The sequence below is a fragment of the Pelodiscus sinensis genome, chromosome 24 (assembly GCF_049634645.1).
Source record: "Pelodiscus sinensis isolate JC-2024 chromosome 24, ASM4963464v1, whole genome shotgun sequence".
In the NCBI taxonomy this organism is placed as follows: Eukaryota; Metazoa; Chordata; order Testudines; family Trionychidae; genus Pelodiscus; species Pelodiscus sinensis.
The window spans coordinates 7,311,875-7,331,220 of NC_134734.1; the positions used below are offsets into that span (position 1 = coordinate 7,311,875).

The 19,346-nt window shown below is 50.8% G+C and overlaps 1 protein-coding gene across 1 annotated transcript; it reads right to left on the reverse strand.

Moving 5' to 3' along the window:
- Positions 1 to 316: 316 nt before the first annotated feature.
- Positions 317 to 19,096, reverse strand: LOC102459302 (sulfotransferase 2B1-like). The gene is made up of 7 exons (XM_025182659.2): positions 18,972 to 19,096; positions 4,987 to 5,129; positions 4,373 to 4,581; positions 3,992 to 4,118; positions 3,557 to 3,651; positions 2,742 to 2,922; positions 317 to 2,559 (listed from the first exon to the last, which is right to left on the reverse strand). The coding sequence occupies exons 2-7, from the start codon at positions 5,120 to 5,122 to the stop codon at positions 2,450 to 2,452; spliced, it is 858 nt and encodes a 285-aa protein (XP_025038444.2). The 5' UTR covers positions 5,123 to 5,129; positions 18,972 to 19,096; the 3' UTR covers positions 317 to 2,449.
- Positions 19,097 to 19,346: the final 250 nt, after the last annotated feature.

Below are 19,346 nucleotides of genomic sequence, written 5' to 3' on the forward strand. Positions count from 1 at the left end.
CCCCACAACTGCTGTCCCTCCTCCCACTCCTGCTCCCCCTCCCACCTCTCCCTCCTCAACCCCCACAACCTCTTCCTCAATGTCCACACCCCCCACCTCAACCTGCGCACCCTCCACCCCATCCCTCCGGGGACGCCGAGGCCCCCTCCCTCGCCATGCTGGGAGGCAGTTGGCCCGGCGAGACCCCCACCCCTGATCCTTCAGTTTCCCCACCCCCTCCTTTCCCTTGCTTCCCCCTTTCAGCTCCCTCCTCCCAGTTTTCCCTCTCCCCTCTCCCAGCCTCTCTCTTCCCCTCTCCCACCTCCTTTTCCCAGTTTCCCCGAGTTTTGTTAAATAAACAGAGTTTCTATTTTTGAACACACGTGTCCTTTATTTTGTACATCAAGAAGAGGGGCTAGGGAAGGGTAAGTGGAAGGAGGTGAGGGAGGACTGGGGCACGAGCCCCCGATGGGGAGGACTGGGCTGGCTCTGTGGGCTTCTGGGGGTGGAAGCTCTCCTGCAGTCCCCCAATTGCCCCCTCTCCCCAGATGGCAGCCTGCGGCACGTGGATCCGGTCTGATGGCCGAGTGGTGTGATGTGCCCAGTGTGGGCACTCCGGGCACTCCAAGCCAGGACTGCTTTGCAAGCGGGGCACCCCTGAGAACTGTCTGTCCGGGGTGGGGGTCGGGTCCCTTTAAGCGCAGCCCTCGGCTAGCCTGAGACAGCATCTCCACGCTCTAAGTCCTCCTCTGATGCCCTGCCGGCACTGCTTCCGGCCATCCTTAAGCCCAGTTCAGGGTCCACTCTGTGTGGACATGCTAGTTCGAATTAGCAAAACGCTAATTCGAACTAGTTTTTTAGTCTGGATCCGTTAGTTCGAATTAGCTTAGTTCGAATTAACGTTGTAGTGTAGACGTACCCCTAGACAGATTAAAAGTTTGGGACAAAAGAAACCTGATGAGGTTCAACAAGGACAACTCTGGCTTGTGGCCCTATCCCTTCCCCACCACAACCCCTCCCTTCACCCTTTCCCTGACCTCTCAATAAACACACCTGTTTGTTTTTGAAAAACAAGAGGTCTGTATTAATGTAACATTAAGAAAAGATGGGCAGGGGGAGGGGGACTCATAACCTGGAGGATGGGTGGGGCTCAGGGCTGGAAGAGGTGTGGGGGGGTGGCTAGATGGGCCACCTTGGGTGTGGGGACCTCATCGGAGTTGGGGTTGGGTGGGTCCAGGGACCACAGGAGGATGAGCAGCTGGGCAACCGTGGCTGCTTGCTTCTCACTCAGCTCCTTTCTCTGAAGCGGCCATATTTGCACCCGTGCCCTGACCCCGGCCTAAGGAACTAGGCCTTGGTGGGATGCTGAGGACTCTGCCATGGGCGAGAGGAAGGGGAGCCCTCGGGGGCAGGACTCTGGGCACCAGGAGCTGGAGCGAGGACTCAGATCCCTTCACTAGCCAGTCCCCCTGGAATGTTGAGAAGCTAGGAACGTTCCCCACAGGAATGGAACCATTTACCCGGTGACACGGAGGGTTTGCATGGACCCATTCATCAGCATTGGAGCGTGCGTGTGTGCGCCTGCATATGTGTAAGCAAGTGTATTTGTGTTTGTGTGTGTTTGTGAATGTGTCTGTGTGAGTGTGTGTGTGTGTATGTGAGTATATTTGTGTATGGGTCTGCGTTTGAGTGTGTGTACATGTGAGTGAGTATTTGTATGTGCATGTATGCATATGTGTGTGTATGTGTCTATGTGAATGTTTGTATGAGTGAGTATATTTGCGTCTGTATGTGTGTGTTTGCATATGTGTATTTGTGTCTTTGTGTGTGCATGTGAGTGTTTGTGTATGTGCGAGTATATTTTTGTATAGGTGTGTGTGTGTGTGTGTTTGCATTTCTGTGTGTGAGTGTATTTGTGTATAGACATGTGTGTGTGCAAGCGTATATTTGTGTATGGGTGAGAATGTTTGTGTATATGCACGAGTATATTTGTGTATGAGTGTGTTTGTGTGAGAATATATTTGTGCATGAGTGTGTGTATAAGTATGTGAGCAAATATATTTGTGTATGAGTGTGCGTGTGTGTGTGTTTCTGTGCATATGTGTGTGTGTGCCCGTGCTGCCCCCTAGGCATGGGATCAGACCTGGCCTGTGGGTGCCCAGGGGTAGGTGCTGACCCCTGCAGGACACATGTCCCTGCAGCTCTGACTGCCTTTTGCTGAGACTCTAGTGCTGCTGCCCCAGGGGTATCTTCTGGGGCACAAGAAGCCCAGCATAGGTGGGTATCACAGGCCGGTGTACTGGGGGGGCAGACAGGAAGGAGCATAGGGCCATCAGACAGCTCTGTGGACAGGGTACAAAGCTGCAGGGAGGGATACATTGGGCACAAAGCACTACAAGCCAATGGGGGGGGGGGGGGCAGCTTTGCTTGCCCATCCCGTGCACTACAATGCCGAGTAACTGCCCAGCCCTCAGTCCCAGGGGAAGGTCATGCCCAGCCCCTGCATCCACTCCTGGTAAACAGTGTCAAATCGCTGGCTCTGCGCCTCTGAGAGATGGTTCCTCCAGTCGCCGCAGATCCCTGAAAAACACAGGGGACATGACTTGAGGTGCCCCTCACTCCTGACCTACAGCCCCTGCCACCCAGCCCCTCACTACCAACCCGCAGCCCCTGCCGTACCTGCCCTGAGCCCTTCTCCACAGCGCCACTGGTGCCCCTCACTCCTTACTCAAAGCAGGCTGCTAGCCCAGCCCTGGGCTCACCTTTCCTCAACAGTGCCCCCAGTTGGTGGTCCATGTACTTGTCTGACAGCTGGGAGAAGTTGGACATCTTGTTCCCCTTCATGCTCTGGAAGGAGGCGTTCTCCACCACCGAAGCCACTTGCTCCTCACTCAGCTCCTTCCCCAGGAAGTGGCAGATTCTCCGCACGCTGCCCTGTGGGTCCTGGTGGAGACATCGGCTGCCATGAAGGGGGGTACTGAGTTCAGGGGGCTCCATTGGCCCCCTGCAGGTAACTGCTCCACACTGGGCACAGAGGGACAGACTCCAAAGGGCAGAGCACCTGGGTTAAGTGGCAGGTCAGCCACCAGGGGTCACAGAATCTGCCAGGTGCTGGCTGGAAGGGGCGGAGAAACATAAGCCAGGTAGAGCCGACTCCCAGAAAACCAATGTTGAAGCCTAGGCAGGCGGGGTCTGCTGCACCCCAGAACACCCACTTGCTTTCAGCCCCAGCTGCGAGTGTCTGGATCAAGCCCCCTGGATGGGTCTATGTGTGGGCCTGGCCAGTGGTAAGGCTGTGTGTCGGTGTGTCCTGGATGGAGCAAATTATGGCATGTTCGGGATGGGGCTATTTGTGGGACTGGCCAGGGCAGGGCTGTGGGTGGGTGCCTAGGGGCAGAGCTGTGCGTGCACCTGGCCAGGGGTGGAGCTGTGGGTGGGCCTGGCCAGGGGCAGAGCTGTGCGTGGGCCTGGCCAGCGGTGGAGCTATGCGTGGGCCTGGTCAGGACAGGGCTATGTGTGGGCCAGGGCAGCAGTAGGGCTATGTGTGGGCCTGGCCTGAGGCGTGGGGTTTCCCTACCTGCTGCAGCTCCTCGTAGGTGATGGAGAAGAAGTTCTCACTACCCTTCATCCCCAGCCAGCCAGTGATGTGGTCGAACCAGGAGCCATAAACCACTGTGCAGAGGAGAGAGGCATGCTGACCCCAGGGCCAGCACCACCCAGCCCCTTCACGCCGGTCTGCCAGGGTCAGTAGGAGCCTGGGAGTCAGTGTGCCTGGGTTCTATCCTGGCACTGGGAGGGGAGTAGTGTCTAGTAGTTAGAGTCATTTGCAGATCTCTGGTTCTGGTGGGGCTCTGAGCTGTGCTCAGCTCTGAGCAAAGGGCAGCTCAGAGCTGGCTGGGGATGCACTAACTGGATCACATCAGTGACTCACTGGGAGCCCAGGAGTTGGGAGGGGCAGGCTTGTCTGTGTCTCCCTCGCCTCAGGAGGACCAGGGCTTGGGATGCTGCTCACCATTCCCACTCAGGAAATCCTCCAGGAAGGAGCCCAGGGATTCCGGGGTCTTCAAGAAGCGACAAACCTGGGAGAAGTGGTAGAACGAGACCAGCACATCCTTGGGGCAGCGCAGGGTGTAGATAATCTGCAGGGAGGAGATGGGGGATCAGACCAGAATAAGGGAGCAAGAGGGGGGTCAGCGCTGTAGAATCGGGGGAAGGGGAATCTGGTAATTAGCCACCAACCCAGGGCTCTCACTGCCCCACCTCCGGCTGGCAGCTCTTTGCCCACAGGGGCCAGTTGTGTGTCCTTGTGTAACTCGCACCCAGCAGCCCTGGATTCACCCCATGTCGCACAGCCCTGCTGGCGACCCGCAGCCCCTGCCCTCCTGACTCTCACCTTGGCCTTGGAGCCCTGCAGGGACTTGGGGAAGAGCTGGATGGGCAGGTGGGAGCAGAGCAATCGGGGGGAAGGGTATTTCAGGGCAGCCTCCAGACCCTCGTGGGATTCTATCCAGGGTACCCGATGCCAGCTCAGCACACTGCGCACCCAGCCAGGGTCTCCATCACAACGGATCAGACTCAGGATCTCCAGCATCCAGTTAGTGCCTGGGGGTGAAAGGGTTAAAGGGGCTGGAACACTCCCTCCACCCACTCGGTCCCCTCCACTCTCAGGGCTGGGGAGAGAAGCCAGGAATCCCGGCTCCAGCCCCCCTACCTGCACTGAGATGAACAGACTAGAGAAATGAACTCAGAAGCTCTCGTTTTGCTTTGCCAAGCGTCTCTAGACCTGGGGGCAGCTCTGGGGAACCCTGTGATCAGTCCATCTGCAGAGAGCCAGCCTAGTGCCAGAGGGGGAGCACTCCCAGGGGGAGTGTTCCTGGGCTCTGGCATCTGGGAAATTAAGGGGTGTGACATTGCAGCCTTCCAGCTAGTGTTTCCTGGACTAGGAGCCCTGTCCTCAGCTCCCCACCTCCCCATCCCCTGCTGTTCTCCCTCCCGCTGCCTCCGTACCTGACTTGGGGTAGGTGATGCTGAAGATGTCGTCATCCCGAACCTGGAATTCATTCTCCAAGTAGCTCAGAGCCTCTGAGGAATAATCACGACTTGGGAACAACACCCCGCTGTGGGAGAAGTACTCACACGCCATGGCCAGCCTGGGGTAGAGACAGCCCTCCCCGCATCAGTGCTGGACCTAGCATGATACTCGGGGGCATCATGCTTCAGGGGGCTCAGCTGGAAGCCTATGCTCCAGGGAGCAAGGGCACTGGGCTGCAGAAGCAGGGTGGGGTCCCAGCAGGGGGTGCTGGGTTTCTAGGAGCAGGGTTCGTGGAAAGGCTTTTTAGGCATTTGGAAGAGGGAAAAGTGATCAGGAATAGTCAACATGGATTCACAAAGGGCAAGTCAGCCTGACCAATCTGATTAGCTTCTATGATGAGGTGACTGGCTGTGTCAACATGGGAAAGGCCAGGGACATGATGTACCTTCACTTTAGTAAAGCTTTTGCTATGGTCTGCCATGGTATTCTTGCCTGCAAGTGAAAGAAGTACGGATTGGATAAATGGACTGTAAGGTGGATAGAAAATCGAGGTCATCGTTCTTTTTCAGGAAGAACGGTTCTTGCACAAGAGGGGGTTTTTGCGCAAAAAGGAGATGTGTAGACAGCTCCTTTTTGCGCAAAAACCTCTTGTGCGAAAAGCCTCCTAATTAATTATGCAAAATGAAGCATAGTAATATGCTAATCCATAAGAACATAAGAACGGCTGTACTGGGTCAGACCAAAGCTCCTTCTAGCCCAGTATCCTATCTACCGACAGTGGCCAGCACCAGGTGCCCCAGAGAGGGTGGACCGAAGACAATGATCGAGCGATTTGTCTCCTGCCATCTCTCTCCAGCCTCTGAAAAACAGAGGCCGAGGACACCATTTTATCCCCTGGCTAATAGCCTTTTATGGACCTAACCTCCATGAAATTATCTAGCTTCTCTTTAAACTATATTATAGTCCCAGCCTTCACAGCCTCCTCTGGCAAGGAGTTCCACAGGTTGACTACACGCTGTGTGAAGAAGAACTTTCTTTTATTTGTTTTAAACCTGCTACCCATTCATTTCATTTGGTGTCCTCTAGTTCTTCTATTTAGGGAACTAATAAATAACTTTTCTGTATCGGCCTTCTCCACACCACTCATGATTTTATAGACCTCTATCATATCCCCCCTCAGTCTCCTCTTTACTAAACTGAAAAGTCCCAGTTGCTTTAACCTCTCCTCATATGGGACCCGCTCCAAACCCCTAATCATTTTAGTTGCCCTTTTCTGAACCCTTTCCAAGGCCAAAATATCTTTTTTGAGGTGAGGAGACCACATCTGTACACAGTATTCCAGATGTGGGCGTACCATAGTTTTATACAGGGGCAGTAAAATATTCTGGGTCTTATTTTCTATCTAATTCCTAATAATTCCAAGGAGAATGAATCCACGCTTCATTTGCATAAACTTTTGTTGAAAAAGAAGGCAGTATAGACATAGCCCTACAGTTTTCAGACACACTTTTTTTTTCTACCATTGCAACACATTTGTTTAAATAATTTAATTGTAGCCGGGTGGTCGATGATATTTTTGGGTGTAAAAAGTACAAACATAATGAAGTGCTGTAAAACTTAAAACAAAAATTCAGTTTTCTCCAAATTTCACTTGTGTTGATGGACCACCCGTTGCCCTAGACTTCTCTTGAGTACCCCTAAAGGTTCTCGTACCACTGATTGAGAAACACTGACCTGGACAAATTATAGGTTTGGGACAAAAGAAATCTGATGAGGTTCAATAAGAACAAGTGCAGAGTCCTTCACTTGGGACAGAACAATCCCAAACATTGTTACAGGCTGGGGACTGACTGGCTAAGTAGCAGTTCAGCAGAAAAGGGCCTGGGAATTACAGTGGATAAGAAGCTGGATATGAGCCAACATTGCGCCCTTGTAGCCAAGACTACAGGGGGTTAATGGCATATTAGGTTGCATTAGTAGGAGCATTTCCAGCAGATCTAGGGAAGTGATTATTCCCCTTTATTCAGCACTGGTGCAGCCACATCTGGGGCTCGTCTACACTGGCCCCTTTTCCGAAAGGGGCATGCTAATTTCACAGGTCATAATAGGGAAATCCGCGGGGGATTTAAATATCCCCCGTGGCATTTAAATAAAAATGTCCGCCGCTTTTTTCCGGCTTTTAGAAAAGCCAGAAAAGAACGTCTACACTGGCTCCGATCCTCCGGAAAAAAGCCCTTTTCCGGAGGATCTCTTATTCCTACTTTGAAGTAGGACTAAGAGATCCTCTGGAAAAGGGCTTTTTTCCGGAGGATCGGGGCCAGTGTAGACGTTCTTTTCAGGCTTTTCTAAAAGCCGGAAAAAAACGGCGGACATTTTTATTTAAATGTTATTTAAATTTAAATCCCCCGCGGATTTCCCTATTACGACCTGTGAAATTAGCATGCCCCTTTCGGAAAAGGGGCCAGTGTAGAAGTAGCCCTGGAGTATTGTGTCCAGTTCTGGTTCCCCACTATAGAAAGGATGTGGATGCATTGGAGAAAGTCCAGTGGAAAGCAACACAAATGATGAGGGGGCTGGAGCACATGACCTACAAGGAGAGGTTGAGGGATCTGGACTTATTTAGTCTACAGAAGAGAAGAGTTGGGCGGGGGCGGGGGGTGGGTTGATAGCAGCCTTCAACTACATGAAGGGAGGTTCCAAAGAGGATGGAGAGAGGCTGATGGAAGGCAGAACAAGGAGCAATGGTCTCAAATTGCAATGAGGGACATCTAACTTGGATATTAGGAAAACTACTTCCCTAGCAGAGTGGGGAAGCACTGGGGTGGGTTCCCTAGGGAGGTGGTAGAATCTTCATCCCTAGATGTTTTTAATTTCCAGCTTAAGCATTTAGTTAGGGTTGGTCCTGCCTTGGGCAGGGATCTGGACTCGATGCCTCCTGAGGTCTCATCCAGTCCTATGAGTCTATGATTCTATATTCTCCAAAATGCATTTCTTTGCCTTTATCAATATTTAATTTCAGCTGCCATTGGGTTGCCAAGTCTCCCTGTTTTGTGAGAGGCCTTTGTAAATCTTCTCAGGTGGCTTTTGTTTTTCCTAGCTTCAGTAATTTTGTGTTATCTGCAGACTGTGCCACCTCACTGCTCAGCCCATTTTCAAGCCCATTTGTGAATGCGTTGGTCTGTGCTGGTGCTAGTACAGGTCCCTGGGGAACCTGGTATTTCCCTCTCTCCTCGCTGAAAATTGTGCTTTTATTGCTGCCCTTTGCTTCCCCTCTTTTAATCAGTTACAGATCCACTAGAGGATCTTCGCTCTTATCCATGGCACCTTGTGTAAGACGCTTTCTGAAGGTCTAAGTACTCCATGTCCACTGGATCCTCTTGTCTACATGTTTGTTTGGCTCCCTTCAAGAATTCCAAGAATTCCATGCTGACTTTTCCCCAACCAACTGATTCTGGCATTTCCATTCTTTCTTATCCAAGTGCCCGGTGCTGAGGTTGAACTCACAAGCCTGTCACTCCCAGGATCATGCTGACCTTCAGAGGTCTCTGTCAACACTATGATTCTATCTCCTCTGGACTGTGACTCGGTGCCAAGAGCTTCCCTCTAGTCATTGGGCCCCGGGGTGCTTATAGCCATGGGTCACACACAATGGGTAGCAGTTCTGCAATTTCAGAACTCTTGGGGGAATCCCAGCTGCTCCTGGTGACTTCTGACTGTTTATTTAATCAGTTAGTGACAGGATCTCTGCTACAGACCCATCAGTGTGGGTCAGCACTAACCCCTGATCCCCAAAAGCATAGCCCTGGGGTGGCCTCTCCCCCGCATCGCAGACCAAAGCCAAGAATGCCTTGAGCTTCTCCACAAGGGCCTTCCCTGAGAGCTCCCCTAACACCTCACTTACTGTATCTGCCACCCTGCTCTGACCAACTTAAATAAACCTCACTGTCCCATTAGGCACCTGGAGCCAGCTGCTTCCCAAAGTCCTTCTTGTCCGGCTTCAAGGGCACCATTCTAGGGGCTTAGGGGATGAAGTAGCCCCCATCCCAGAGTTGAACCCCTGGATTTCATACTTGAGGTCTGCTTAAAGCCCACACCCTGGCTCCAGAGGCAGCTCTTAAATGCAACAGAGTTTGAGCTGCTTGCAGCTTTGCCTTTGAGGCAGGGAGTTTGTTATAAACAGAGGAAGGCAGGTGATTAAGAGTAACAAAGGGCTGGGCAGTCCAGTAACTGAAGGATTGTTAGATCACCGTGAAAACATTGCCGGGTCCTCCAATTAAAAATTGTGTGGAGGAGAAGTAGGAATGAGTGTTGTGCTGCTGGGATCTGCATTTGGATCACTGCTGTTAAACTTCTCATAAATGTTCTTGAAAAAGGGTGAACAGGGACTAATCCAAAGCTGACTGCAAGAGATACAAAGGGACCTCACAAAACCAAGTAATTGGGTAACACAAGATGGAATTCACTGATTATAAGTGCAAAGTAATGCCCGTGGGACAAAATAATCTTGAATATAGATACAAAAATGATTGGGTCTAAAATAGCTGTGTTATGGAGTATGGGGGAGTTCCTGGGCCCTGCACCCCCATCTGCAGCCAGATGCAACTCTCAGCCAGCACATAGAACAGAAGGCTTATTCCTTGACAGGGACACAGCATAGCACAGAGTTGTTGTTAACAGAGGAATCAGAAGCAACCAGTACAATCCAACTTGGGGAGAGGGGGACCCAAAGCCAATGCGCTGGGCCCCCTCCCTACATCCTCTGCTAGCCAAGAGGACTTGCACACTCCACAGTCCATCCCAACCCTGATGGCAGCCCCGCCTCCTCCTTTGTTCAGATTCCTGGGCAAAAAGTGTTACCTTTTTACTCCCCCCACCTAGGCTCAAGTTACAAGAGAGCCTGAGCCATTATGTACATGCTAAGATGGGGCAGCCTGGAGCAGCCTCCCACTCCAAGACAGCCACAATCAACATTCTCATCCCCAGCCAGGCACCAGTGCAGTGCCCTGTTGGGGTTACAACAGAACAGCACAGGACAGTAGGAATCATGCTTGCGAACAGGAGCAGCTAACAGGGAGTTTGGAGAGGGAGTTTAGAGGGGGAGGTTAGAGAGCACTAGTGACTTCTGACCTTCTTTAAACATAACTTTTATCATCTATATTCTAGACATTTAATAAACCCAGTTTAGACTTAAACTTATTCATAAGAAAAATGGAGACAGAAGCCCAGCAGCAGAGCGGGGGCTATCCTGTTTATTGCGTCGAGTGTCACATGTATGATTACCTGCCCTTTGGGCGGGTGGCGTATGTGTGCACCTGTTGCAAGGAGCTCCTGACCCTCAGAGACTGAGTTCAGGCTTTGGATGCCAGGGTGGCTGAACTGGAGGAGCTAAGGGAGGTAGAGAGCTATGTTGATGAGACTTTCATTGGACACTATAGTACTGTCCCACCTCCAGTCTGAGGGCCCCAGTGCTCTTAAAGAGGATGAAAGTCTCAAGGGAACAGAGCACTCAATGGGAACAGAGGGAAACCATCCCGTAGTTGGGACCCTCCTTCCAGAAGATGTTGTGGTATCCTCTTGCATTGAGGATACCTATGAGGGGGAAGGAACGCCAGTTGTTAGGAAGAGGCAGGTGTTAGTAGTGGGTGATTTGATCATTAGAAGCATAGATAGTTGGGTTTGTGATGACCAGGAGAACTGCATGGTCACTTGCCTGCCTGGTGTGAAGGTTGTGGATCTATCGAGGCATCTAAATAGACTTATGTGTAGTGCTGAGGAGGAGCCGGTGGTCGAGGTACATGTAGGTACCAGTGACGTAGGGAAGGGTAGGAGAGATGTCCTGGAGGCCAAATTTAGGTTGCTAGGAAAGAGACTGAAATCCAGGACCTCTATGATGGCATTCCCGGAAATGCTTCCAGTTCCACGCGCAGGGCCAGATAGGTAGGCAGAGCTTCAGAGTCTCAATGCGTGGATGAGATGATGGTGTAGAGAAGAGGGATTTGACTTTATTAGGAACTGGGGACACTTTTGGGAGAGGGGGAGCCTATACAGGAAGGATGGGCTCCACCTAAACCAGGGTGGAACCAGACTGCTGGCACTGAACATTAAAAAGGCCGTAGACCAGTTTTTAAACTAAGAGATGGGGGAAAGCCGATTGGTGTGGAGATGCACGTAAATCAGATGGAGACTTTTCTTAGAGGAGACTCCATTGATAGACATTCTCTAAGCTGTAGTCAGAAAGAGAGGAGGGGAGAGGATTTAGTCCCGAGTGGAGGGCAGGATCAGGTCCAAAAGATAACCGTTACAGGACAGCTTGGAAATAGTGAACATAATATAATAACATTTAACATTCCTGTGGTGGGAGGAACACCTCAGCAGTCCAGCACTCTGGCATTTAATTTCAAAAAGGGGAATTACACAAAAATGAGGAGGCTAGTTAAACAGAAATTAAAAGGCACAATGACGAGAGCCAAATCCCTACAAGCTGCATGGAAACTTTTTAAAGACATCATAATAGAGGCCCAACTTAAATGTATACTCCAAATTAAAAAACCTAAAAAGATTCACCGTGGCTTAACCACCATGTAAAAGAAGCAGTGAGGGACAAAAAGGTATCTTTTAAGAAGTGGAAGTCCAATCCTAGAGCGATAAATAGAAAGGAACATAAACACTGTCAAATCAAGTGTAAAAATGTAATAAGAAAAGCAAAAAAAGATTTTGAGGAACAGCTAGCCAAAAACTCAAAAAGAAATATCAAAATTTTTTTAAGTACATTAGAAGCAGGAAGCCTGCTAAAAAACCTGTGGATCCCCTAGACGATCGAGCTATAAAAGGAGCAATCAAGGACGATAAAGCCATTGTGGAGAAACTAAATGATTTCTTTGCTTCAGTCTTCACGGCTGAGGACGTTAGGGTGATTCCCAAATCTGCACCGTCCTTTGTGGGCGATGAATCTGAGAAATTGTCCCAGATTGAAGTATCATTAGAGGAGGTTTTGGAACAAATAGAAAAACTTAATGTTAACAAATCTCCGGGACTCAAATGGGAAATTGCTGAGCTATTATCTGTGGTTTGTAACCTATTCTTTAAATCGGCTTCCATACCTAATGACTGGAAGGTAGCCAACGTGACACCAATATTTAAAATGGGCGTTAGAGGTGATCCTGGCAATTACAGACCGGTAAGTCTAACTTCAGTACCAGGCAAATTAGTCGAAACAATAGTAAAGAATAAAATTGTGAGGCGTGTAGAAAAACATAATTTGTTGGACAAAAGTCAACATGGTTTCTGTAAAGGGAAATCCTGTCTTACTAATCTATTAGAGTTCTTTGATGGGGTTAACAAACATGCAGACTAGGCGGATCCAGTAGATATAGTATACTTAGATTTTCAGAAAGCCTTTGACTAGGCTCACCAAAGGCTCTTGCGCAAATTACATTGCCATTGAATAAGAGGGAAGGTCCTTTCTTGGATTGAGAACTGGTTAAAAGACAGGAAACAAAAGGTAGGAATAAATGGTAAATTTTCAGAATGGAGAGGGGTAACTAGTGGTGTCCCCCAAGGGTCAGTCCTGGGACCAATCCTTTTCAATTTATTCATAAATGATCTGGAGACAGAGGTAAGCAGTGAGGTGGTAAAGTTTGCGGATGATACCAAACTGTTTAGGATAGTCAAGACAGAAGCACACTGTGAGTGACTCCAAAAAGATCTCACCAAACTGAGGGTATGTCTACACTACCCTCCTAGTTCGAACTAGCGGGGTAATGTAGGCATACCACACTTGCAAATGAAGCCCGGGATTTGAATTTCCCGGGCTTCATTTGCATAAGCGGGGAGCCGCCATTTTTAAAACCCCGCTGGTTCGAACCCCGTGCAGCACTACACGGGGCACTAACTAGGTAGTTCGAACTAGGCTTCCTAGTTCGAACTACCGTTACTCCTCGTGGAATGAGGAGTAACGGTAGTTCGAACTAGGAAGCCTAGTTCGAACTACCTAGTTCGTGCCCCGTGTAGCCGCGCTGCACGGGGTTTGAACCAGCGGGGTTTTAAAAGTGGTGGTGCCCCACTTATGCAAATGAAGCCCGGGAAATTCAAATCCCGGGCTTCATTTGCAAGTGCGGTATGCCTACATTACCCCGCTAGTTCGAACTAGGAGGGTAGTGTAGACATACCCTGAGTGATTGGGCAACAAAATGGCAAATGAAATTTAACGTGGATAAGTGTAAAGTAATGCACATCGGGATAAATAACCCCAACTATACATACAGTATGATGGGGGCTAATTTGGCTACGACAAATCAGGAAAGAGATGAGTTATCGTGGATAGTTCTCTGAAAACTTCCACGCAGTGTGCAGCCATGGTCAAAAAGGCAAATAGGATGCTAGGAATTATTAAGAAAGAGATAGAAAATAAGACCCAGAATATCTTACTGCCCCTGTATAAAACTATGGTATGCCCACATCTTGAGTACTGTGTACAGATGTGGTCTCCTCACCTCAAAAAAGATATTTTGGCCTTGGCAAGGGTTCAGAATAGGGCAACTAAAATGATTAGGGGTTTGGAACGGGTCCCATATGAAGAGAGGTTAAGGGGACTGGGACTTTTCCGTTTAGAAAAGATGAGACTGAGGGGGTATATGATAGAGGTATATGAAATCATGAATGGTGTGGCAAGGGCGGATAAAGTTATTTATTGGTTCCCATAATAGAAGAACTAGAAGACACCAAATGAAATGAATGGGTAGCAGGTTTAAAACTAATAAAAGAAAGTTCTTCTTCACACAGGGTGTAGTCAACCTGTGGAACTCCTTGCCAGAGGAGGCTGTGAAGGCTAGGACTATAACAGAGTTTAAAGAGAAGCTAGATAATTTCATGGAGGTTAGGTCCATAAAAGGCTATTAGAAATGGTGTCCCTGGCTTCTGTTCGTCAGAGGCTGGAGAAGGATGGCAGGAGACAAATCTCTTGATCATTGTCTTCGGTCCACCTTCTTTGGGGTACCTGGTACTGGCCACTGTCGGCAGACAGGCTACTGAGCTAGATGGACCTTTGGTCTGACCCAGTACGGCCGTTCTTATGTTCTTATGCAATAGGAATCATACAATATAACAAGCAAACAGAGCGAACACAATCCCCACTATGCCACAAGCTGTTACTACTCAAAAAAAAGATCTTGAAATCCTGAAAACATCTCTTCAATGTGCAGTGGCAGTCTAAAAACTCAAAAGCTAACAGAATATTGGGGATCATTAGGAAAGGAATAGCTAATAAGATAAAATACCAGAATGCCATATAAAGCCATGGTATGCCCACGTCTTGAATACTGTATGCAGATCTCATCACTCCATCTAAAAAAATATCTATGGGGTTTGGAAAAGGTACAGAAAGGGAACAAAAAATATTAGGAGTAAGGAACAGCTTCCATATGAGAAGATGTTAACAAGACTGGGACTTGTCAGCTTGGAAAAGAAATGGCTGAAAGGTGGGGGGAGGAGTAACGGTAGTTTGATTTAGAGATCCTAATTCGAACTACCTACTCCGTGCTGCGTGTAGCCGCGGGCACTGAGTTCAGACTAAGGGACTTTTAAAAATGGTGGCGCCCGGGAAGATGCAAATGAAGCCCGGGATATTTAAATCCCAGGCTTCATTTGCAACTTCGAATGCCTACATTAGCCTCCCTAGTTCGAACTAGGGGGCTAGTGTAGACATACCCTTAGAGGGCTAGAAAATTATGAATGGCGTGGAAAAATAGAATCAGGAAATGTTCTTCATTCCTTCACTAACATAACACAAGAGGCTGACCAACTAAATTTATAGGCAGCAGATTTCAAACAAGCAAAATGGGCACACGGGGTAGATCATTTAACAATTGCTTCTTCTGTTTATTCCTTCTAAAGCACCTGGCTTTGATCACTGTTGGAAGACGGGATACAAGGCTAGGAGGGCTATTGGTCTGACCCAGTGTGGCCATTCTTATGTTCTTACATAGAGCTGAAATGTACCTCCCCACTCAGTAGCCCCTTAGACTCCACTCCAGGGGCGGCCTGTGGCTATAGGCGGACTCAGCCGCTGCCTAGGGCACCGCCACCCGGGTCACCCGATGATGACATCACGGGAGCACCCAGGGCGCCCGCTGATGACGTCAGGCCATTGACGGCCCTGCAGGCGTGGGCACTGATCGCGTGCTCCACCTGGGGCGCCAGCTGCCACAGCCGGCCTCAGGCCACTCCTGTTCCACTCCCTTTCTGGGCTGAGATAGAGCCCAGGGCTCCTTTGGGGGTCTGTCTCTCTCCACAGAGTTAGCAACAAAGTTAGAATATACATTAAAATTGTAAGGGTAGTCAGCGCCCCTTAAGTTTCAGTTAGTCTCCAACTGGAAAAACTTAAAAAACAACAAATAGTCTAGCAGCACCTTAAAGATGAACAAAACATGTAGAAGGTATCGTGAGCCTTCATGGGAACAACCCATTTCTTCAGATGAAAGCTCATGTTATCATCTATATTTTTTGTCAGTGTCCCTTAAGTGACTTACCACAAGCTATCAGAACATGCTAGTGTTAGAGCTAAGTGAGTCTAATAGGGTACGTCTACACTACAATGTTAATTCGAACTAACTTAGTTCGAATTAGTTAATTCGAACTAAGCTAATTCGAACTAACGGATCTAGACTAAAAGAATATTAGCGTTTTCCTAATTCGAACTAGCATGTCCACATTAAGTGGACCCTGAACCAGGCTTAAGGATGGCCAGAAGCAGTGCTGGCAGGGCATCAGAGGAGGACTTAGAGCGTGGAGATGCTGTCTCAGACTAGCCGAGGGCTGTGCTTAAAGGGTCCCGACCCCCACCCCAGACAGACAGTTCTCAGGGGTGCCCCACTTGCAAAGCAGTCCTGGCTTGGAGTACCCGGAGTACCCACACTAGGCACATCACACCACTCGGCCATCAGCCCGGCTGCACTTGCCGCAGGCTGCCATCTGGAGAGAGGGGGTAATCGGGGGGCTGCAGGAGAGCTTCCACCCCAAAAGCCCGCAGAGCCAGCCCAGTCCTCCCCATCGGGGGCTCATGCCCCATTCCTCCCTCACCTCCTTCCACTTACCCTTCCCTAGCCCCTTTTCTTGATATACAAAATAAAGGACAATTGTGTTCAAAAATGGAATCTGTCTTTATTGAACAAAACTGGGGGACACTGGGAAAAGAAGGTAGGAGAGGGGAAGAGAGAGGCTGGGAGAGGGGAGGGCAACTAAAATGATCAGGGGTTGGGAACAGGTCCCATATGAAGAGAGGCTAAAGAGATTGGGACTTTTCAGCTTAGACAAGAGGAGACGGAGGGGGGACAGGATAGAGGTCTCTAAATGCAGGAGTTGGGTTGAGAGGGTGCATACAGAAAAGTTCTTCGTTAGTTCCCACAAAGAAGGACTAGAGGACACCAAAGGAAAGGAATGGGTAGCAGGCTTCAAACTAGTAACAGAAAGTTGTTCTTCACAAAGCAAAGAGTCAACCTGTGGAACTCCTTGCTGCAGGAGGCTGTGAAGGCTACAACTAGAACAGAGTTTAAAGAGAAGTGAGATCAAGTCATGGAGGTTGGGTCCATGGAGTGGTATTAGCCAGGGGGTAGAAATGGTGTCCCTGACCAAGGTTTGTGGAAGGCTGGAGAGGGATGGCACGAGACAAATGGCTTGGTCACTGTCTTCGGTCCATCCCCTCCAGGGTCCCTAGGGTTGGCTGCTGTCGGCAGACAGGCTACTGGGCTAGATGGACCTTTGGTCTGACCCAGGACGGCCATTGTAAGCTCAGCGCTCAGGGTCGGGGGTCTCAGTGGACCCCCTTGATTTTCATGCACACCTGCTCCTGGGTGGCCAGGCTGGCAGCTCTCCTGCCCTAGCCGGCCACTTTCCTATGCCTAGTGCGGAGGTCGTGGATGTCTGCACTAGCCCAGGCGGGTGCCTGCCTCTTGCGGTCCCAGGCAAGCTCCTGGGAGCTGCCAGCCTGGTCCCAGGAAGAGGGGGAGGGCTGGGGGGCATCGGATGGCTGGCTCGATCCGTGCCAGGTGCAGGGTCTGCTGGCTGGGTGCTGGCAGGCTTGCACCTGGCACGGGCACCGTAGCCAGCCCGTGCCCCTTTAAGGAGTCCGGGGCCGGGAGGGGGGCAGTAGAGTTTCCCTGGTGTTGGCCAGAGTGGCCACCAGGGGAAACCTGGGGAGGGCTAGCCTCCCACTAGTTCGAATTAAGGGGCTACACAGCCCTTAATTCGAACTAGTAAGTTCGAACTAGGCTTAATCCTCATGGAATGAGGATTACCTAGTTCGACCGAAGCGCTCCGTTAGTTCGAATTAAATTCGAACTAGCGGAGCGCTAGTGTAGCACCTATGAAAGTTAGTTCGAACTAACGTCTGTTAGTTCGAACTAACTTTGTAGTGTAGACATACCCATATTTATTTATTTTATATAGGAATTGGTTACAGTGCTCCTGCCAGCTAACTGCTAAGTTGTCTGCTAAAATAGTAGAAATTTCCTGTGCCTTAGTAGCCACTGGACAGAGATGATTCATGTGGGAGAGGGCAGATGAGTTTGGCTCCCCCTCGCCCTATTTGGTTCTTGGCTTCTACTGAGCATGCTCAGTAACACTGCTGAAGCCTGTTCTCAGTCTGCCCCCCTCATACTCTCACTCTCTTCTCCTCCATCATGGCATTCACAGCTCCCGCCCCGCACTCCCACACCAAAGTCTGAAATTGTGACCCTGCCTTGCCTGGTTCCACTTCTCCACTTCACCTGCTGGAGCTGTGCTCCTTGCTGCTCTCCTCCCTGGGGCATGTCCACACTGCCACGCTCCATCGGTGCAGCTACACCTAGAGTACCTGCTCTCCTTTCTACTCCTGCCCACCTCCCTCGCTCAGCCTCTACCTCGGTGTTTCTGAGACTCTGCAGGCTGGAGAGAAGAGTGAGGGGGGATTTGATCGCAGCTTTCAGCTACCTGAAGGGGGATTCCACAGAGGATAGAGAGAGGCTGTTCTCAGTGGTGGCTGATGGCAGAGCAAGGAGCAATGGTCTCAAGTTGCAGTGGGGGAGGTCTAGGTTGGATATTAGGAAAAACTATTTCACTAGGCGGATGGGGAAGCTCTGGGATGGCTTCCCCTAGGGAGGGGGTGGAATCTGCAGCTCTGAGGTTTTTAAGTCCCGGCTTCACCAAGCCCTGCCTGGGATGATTTCGTTGGGGTTGGTCCTGCTTTTGGCTGGAGGCTGGACTCAATGACTCCTGAGGTCTCTGCCAGCCCTAGGAGTCTATGACTGTCTGCAGGCAGCTCCTTGGCAGTGCTCTCCCAGGGTGTGTTTACCCTGCAATTAGACACCCCTGGGAGCAGCTGGCTTGGGCTCCCAGGCTGGGGGAAAGGCTGGTAACTGCAGGCATTGGGGCTCACCGGGCTCTAGGCCCCCCCAAGGTGGGAAGCTCCAGCCCAAATGCCTCCAGCAGTTACCCAGCCCCTGAGACATCCCAGCAGGGATAGTGGCAGATAAATCTGCACAAGCAACTCCCTCCCCCATGGGACCCTCAGAGCCTTCACTCCCAGAGCAGCGGGCCGGTGGCTGGGGCACGGGTGGGGCAGGGGAGGAGGGGAACATAGTGGCTCCCTGGGGCCGATTCCCCTCTTGCTCCTCTGTTGTAAATCAGGAGTAAGCCCATTGCATTCCCTGGGACTCACGCTCCTTTCTCTCCCTCCCCCGGCATGAATCAAGAGCAAGCTCACAGCAGAATGTGAAGCTGGCCCCCTCCCCCGGCGTGAATCGGGAGTGACCCCTCTACACCCATGGGGGCTCCCCCAGTAGCTCTCTGGGGTGGTTCTGGGTTTGCCCCAGCTCAGGCAGCGCCTCTGGCTGCTGGGAGAGGGCCACGATCGCTCTAGGGAGCAGGGGGCTCTGGGCTGTGGACTCCCGGGGCTGGGAATTCCCAGGGATGGGGCGCAGCAACTCACCCAGCTCCAGCAGGTCCCTGCTTGCTCTGTCCCCTCAACTGGTCCAGTCTCCTGCCTCCCTGCCAGGCACTGGCTTTAAACCCTCCCTGCCTGCACTGGCCTATGAGGGGTGGGGAAGGTGTGGCTCTCTGATCCTCCTCTGCCCTGCATGCTGCCCCATATCTCAGCCCCTCCCCCGCCGGCTCTGCTCTTCCCCCTCCTCCACAACCTGGATGAGAGCATCCCCAGCCCCCATACCTCACTCCCCCATCCCCACCCTGCTCTGCATTCCCACCCTCCCATACCCACATCCCCAACCACATTCCCTCTCCCACCCTGCTACTGCACCCCCATCCCTCTTTACTGCACATGCCCACTCCCACCCTGCCATGCATC

Coding starts and splice junctions, on each gene's coding strand:
- LOC102459302 (XM_025182659.2), bottom strand. CDS start 5,122: ATGGCGTGTGAGTACTTCTCCCACAGCGGGGTGTTGTTCCCAAGTCGT. Junction 4,119..4,372: donor TGCAGGGCTCCAAGGCCAAG/GTGAGAGTCAGG, acceptor TCCTCCCTGCAG/ATTATCTACACCCTGCGCTG. Junction 3,652..3,991: donor GGATTTCCTGAGTGGGAATG/GTGAGCAGCATC, acceptor TCCTCTGCACAG/TGGTTTATGGCTCCTGGTTC.